Here is a 4,862-nt window from a genome sequence, read left to right as displayed (position 1 = left end):
AAGATGTTCCATAACATCAAAAAATGATGGTGGGAAGATCTTTTCCAAATTGCACAACAAGATTGGAATATTCAATGCTAGTTGTGATATTACATCAACTGATAATGTTCGTGTACTAAGATCCCGAAAAAAGCACCAATGCCTCCAATAGCTTCATGGACGTTTTTGGGCAAGAGTTCAGCAAATGCAAATGGAAATAATCGTTGCGTAAAGACATGGCAGTCATGGCTTTTCATCCCAGCAAACTTTACCCCCTTTTCAACAGATTTGGAAAGATTAGAGACATACCCATCAGGAAAATTAACGTCAGAAAAAACCCATCTGAACAATGCTGACTTTTGATCTGCACTCAACCGAAATTCAGGAACTGGTGTTTTCCCGTTTCTCAGTAGATGCAACTCACTTCTGTTGCATAAATCAGGCAAGTCCAATCTTGATTTACCATTGTCTTTTGTTCTTCCCGCTACGTTCATAACTGTATGCATGATGTTATCAAAAAAGTTTTTTTCAATGTGCATGACATCAAGATTGTGTCTGAGCAGATGATCTTTCCAATAAGGTAGTTGCCAGAAGATACTTTTCTTGTGCCAATTATGATGAACTCCATAACCTTCAGGCATATTTGCAGAAGTGTGCCAGTTTCCCCCACGAGTTACTGTTTCTTCTGCCCTCCAATGATCTATTTGCGCCTGTATATCAGCTCCTGTTAAATTAACGGGTGGAGGGACACGTACACTTTTGTTCTTCAAAAATAACCTCTTGTTCCTCCGATATGGATGGTTATCCGGTAAAAACCTCCGGTGAAAATCAAACCAACAAGTTTTTCTACCATGTTTTAGCTGAAACGCATCAGTTTGATGAAGACAATAAGGACAAGATAGCCTCCCATGTGTAGTCCATCCTGATAGCATACCGTAAGCGGGGAAATCGCTTATTGTCCACATAAGTACAGCCCGCATAGTAAAATTTTTCCTCGTAGAATAGTCATATGTACGAACGCCAGTATACCATAACTGATTCAACTCATGTATGAGTGGCTGAAGAAATACATCGAGAGCTCGCTTCGGATGATTTGGACCTGGAACCAAAATACTGAGGAAAAGAAATTCCCTTTGCATGCACAAATCTGGAGGAAGGTTATAAGGAGTTAGGATTACTGGCCATAATGAATATTGTCTACCAGACATACCAAATGGACTAAAACCATCAGTGCACAGACCAAGATAGACATTCCGTTTGAACTTAGCAAAATCTGGGTATACCATATTGAAGTGTTTCCATGCCTTTGCATCTGATGGATGAACAACTTCTCCATCTACTTGTGTATGTTCCGCATGCCATCTCATTGATGCAGCTGTCCTTTCAGATTGATAAAGCCGTTTTAACCTATCAGTTATAGGGAGATACCACATACGTTGGTACGATATCCTTTTACGCCCACCAGTTTGAGGCCTGTATCTTGGTTTATGGCAAAATCGACATTCCTCCAGCTGATCATTGTCTTTCCAGAAAATCATACAATTGTAAACACATACATCTATCATCTCAGAAGATAGACCAAGACTAAAAATCAACTTCTGAATTTCGTAGTATGTTCCCGCTGCCAAGTTATCCTCCGGTAGATACTCCTTCAGAAGATCAGCCCAATCATCCATGCAAACCTCAGCCAGGTTATGATCTGTTTTAATTGACATCATCCTAGCTGCCAACGATAATTTAGACAAGCCTTCTCTACATCCTTCGTAGATTGGCTGATTAGCATTGTCTAACAAATCATAAAATCGTTTGGCATCTACGTTAGGTTCCTCAATAGCATTACCCGTATGCGTTTCATGAAATGCATCAGTCACCATTTCGTGCATCCTATCATGATCTACACTTTGGTCATATTGATACTGATTAGGCTGATGACCATAATTCGATTCATCAATATCAACATGACTTTGATAATTACTACTACTACGAGCATTCCCATGAGTATTACTGCCATATCCTTCTCCATGTAGATACCAAACAAAATATTGCGGCATAAACCCTCTATTTAATAAATGCGTCCACACGGTTTTGGTTAGTGTATACCTCGTATTCTTGCATTTCAAACAAGGACAAAACATCTTCCCACTATCTTTCGTTCTCTCCATATTTGTAGCCTGATACATAAATATTTCTAACCCGTTCTTGAACTCTTCTGTCAACGCCCCATCTGAATCTTTACGCATATACATCCAACTTCTTAACTTGTATATAGACATCTTGAAAATAAACTCAAAATACTATCTCTTTTTATTGATTAGACAATAAAGGAGGTGGTCTCTTGTGTCACGTCTAGCCACGTGAATGAGTAAATTAACCTTATAATATTATTACTTCTTTGATTCAAAGTAATATAACTCTTAATTCGGGTTTTCAGCAATGGACAACCCAATATATAAGGATTTACAACACTATACTAAAATTTAAGAGACCTACAATGGGTCTCCAAGATGAAGATGCTCTTATGTTTAAATGATGATGTGTTGTGATTGAATGAAGGAATGAAGATCTATTTATAGGAAAATTTTGGGCTTTACAACGCTTTTACGACGACTTTTTACGACGGTTTTACATTCAACAATAATATTACGACGAGTTTACGACGATTTTGCGATAAAATTTTTTATCTACAATTGTTAGGTAAACATGTTTTAAATGTTTTTCACCTAACTCCTTTTTCGACGTACAATCGTCGTAACATGTACATCGAAATGTAGTCGTCGTAATTTTGCGACGAATTTACGACGATTTTACATTTACTAGCAAATCTCTCGTTATCGATGTATAATCGTCGTAATTCGTCGTAAATTGTACGTCGAGTTTACGACGATTTTTATATACGATGGTTTTAAAATTAGACGTTAGATCGTCGTAAAATCGTTGTACTCTTGCGACGATTTGAAAACCGTCGTAATGGACCGTTGGAAAGCGATTGTTTTCTTGTAGTGCTACAGGTTCTGGAAGCAAGTGAGGAAGCTGAAGGAACTCGGGAGATTTACCTGGAATGGGTTCAGAAACCAGATTTGGGCCAGGAAAGGTGATCTAAGACAGGCAACTCCAAGACAATCTCAGAGGGGAGTGCCTACGCAGAGCACGAACCCAGGATTGGGGTTTAAGTGCAACATGGCTCTTGTAACAGAGGATGATGATCAATCTGCCACATGGTACTTCGATAGTGGCTGCTCACGACACATGACTGGTACCAAAGGGTTCCTACAGAGTCTGAAAAAGATCAGAGGAGGCAAGGTCACGTTTGGTGATGGAAGCATTGGTGCAATCCAAGGAAAGGGCAGGACAAGGGAAATCGGTCAACCTCAACTAGCAAATGTTTATCTGGTGCATGGATTGCAAGCAAATCTGATCAGCATAAGCCAACTGTGTGATGAGGGACTGACAGTTGTGTTCACCAAAAGAGACTGCAGAGCTGTGGATGACGTCGGAAAGGTCATTCTGCAAGGAATTAGATCTGGAAACAACTGTTACATGTGGAATTCCTCTTGTAAAGAAGAAAAGTGCTTCACGGCATGCGATGATCTACATTTGTGGCATCAACGATTGGGTCACATGAACGTCAGGAGTCTTGCCAATCTGGTTGACAAGGAAATCGTCAGAGGGGTGCCTAGAGTCAAGGGAGTTGATAAATCGGTCTGTGGACCGTGCACTCAAGGCAAGCAAGTCAAAATTCAACACAAGAGGGTTCCTGATGTACAGTCAAAAGCAGTTCTTAATCTGGTTCACATGGATCTAATGGGACCAGTTCAAACCGAGAGTTTGGGAGGCAAACGCTATGTGTTCGTCCTTGTGGATGATTTTTCTCAGTACACCTGGGTCAGATTTCTTCGTGAAAAGACTAAGACAGCTGAAAGCTTCAGAATATTGGCACTGTAACTCCTGAATCAGCGTGGTGGCATAAGAAACATTCGGAGTGATCATGGTGGTGAGTTTCAGAATGAATCCATGAAACTTTTCTGTGAAAGCCACGGCATTGCTCATCAGTTCTCAGCGCCCAAGACCCCACAACAGAATGGGGTTGTAGAGAGAAAGAACAGAACACTTCAAGAGATGGCACGAGCATTGATACATGGGAAAAAAGTGTCGAAGAAGTTCTGGGCTGAAGCAGTCAACACAGCTTGCTACATCATAAACTGAGTCTACGTCAGAACGGAAACTAGTAAGACACCTTATGAAATGTGGAAAGGAAAAACTCCTAACTTGAGTTACTTTCATGTCTTTGGTTGCAGGTGTTATATCCTTAACGACAAAGACTATCTCGGAAAGTTTGACTCAAGAAGCGATGAAGGAATATTTCTGGGATACTCGGGAAATAGCACTGCATTCAGGGTATTCAACATCAGGTCAAAAGTTTTGATCGAGTCGGTGAATGTGGTGTTTGATGACTATGCTTGCACTAAGTGGGAAGGAACTGTTACAGGCAGTGACTCAGACAAAGAGGAAGAAGATCGGTCAGCAGCTCACGCTGAGGAAGGTGATCAAGCAGCTGTGATTCCACCATCTGAGGTTCAGCAAGTTCACCGAAATCACTCACCTTCAGATCTCATTGGTGATGTGAATGAAGGAAGAAGGACTCGGGGAGTTTAGTTGGACTTCAAGAAGATGGTTGGAAAATTCTCAGAGATGGTCCTGTTTGCATGCTTTGTCTCTGTGATTGAACCTAAATCTAAGCAGTTGGTGATGAATTCTGGATCATAGCCATGGAACAAGAACTAGAGCAGTTCATGCGAAACGACGTGTGGGAGCTGGTTCCAAGACCTCTTGAAGGCAATGTGGTGGGAACAAAGTGGATCTTTAAAAACAAGATCGATGAGAAC

General features: G+C 40.7%; 1 protein-coding gene across 1 annotated transcript in view; it reads left to right on the top strand.

Annotated features, from left to right (window-relative positions):
- The window catches only part of LOC112085206, an 11,232-nt gene extending 6,600 nt beyond the window's left edge, over positions 1 to 4,632 (top strand). The window contains exons 3-4 of the mRNA XM_024154328.1: positions 2,988 to 3,917; positions 4,275 to 4,632. Coding sequence (XP_024010096.1) covers positions 2,988 to 3,917; positions 4,275 to 4,632 — 1,288 coding nt within the window. The remainder of the gene's footprint in view (positions 1 to 2,987; positions 3,918 to 4,274) is intronic.
- The last annotated feature ends 230 nt before the right edge of the window (positions 4,633 to 4,862 follow it).

Source organism: Eutrema salsugineum, unplaced genomic scaffold (genome assembly GCF_000478725.1).
Source record: "Eutrema salsugineum unplaced genomic scaffold, Eutsalg1_0 scaffold_9, whole genome shotgun sequence".
Classification (NCBI taxonomy): Eukaryota; Viridiplantae; Streptophyta; class Magnoliopsida; order Brassicales; family Brassicaceae; genus Eutrema; species Eutrema salsugineum.
Note: the sequence above shows the minus strand (reverse complement) of the source record. Positions and strands in the feature narration are given on the sequence as shown.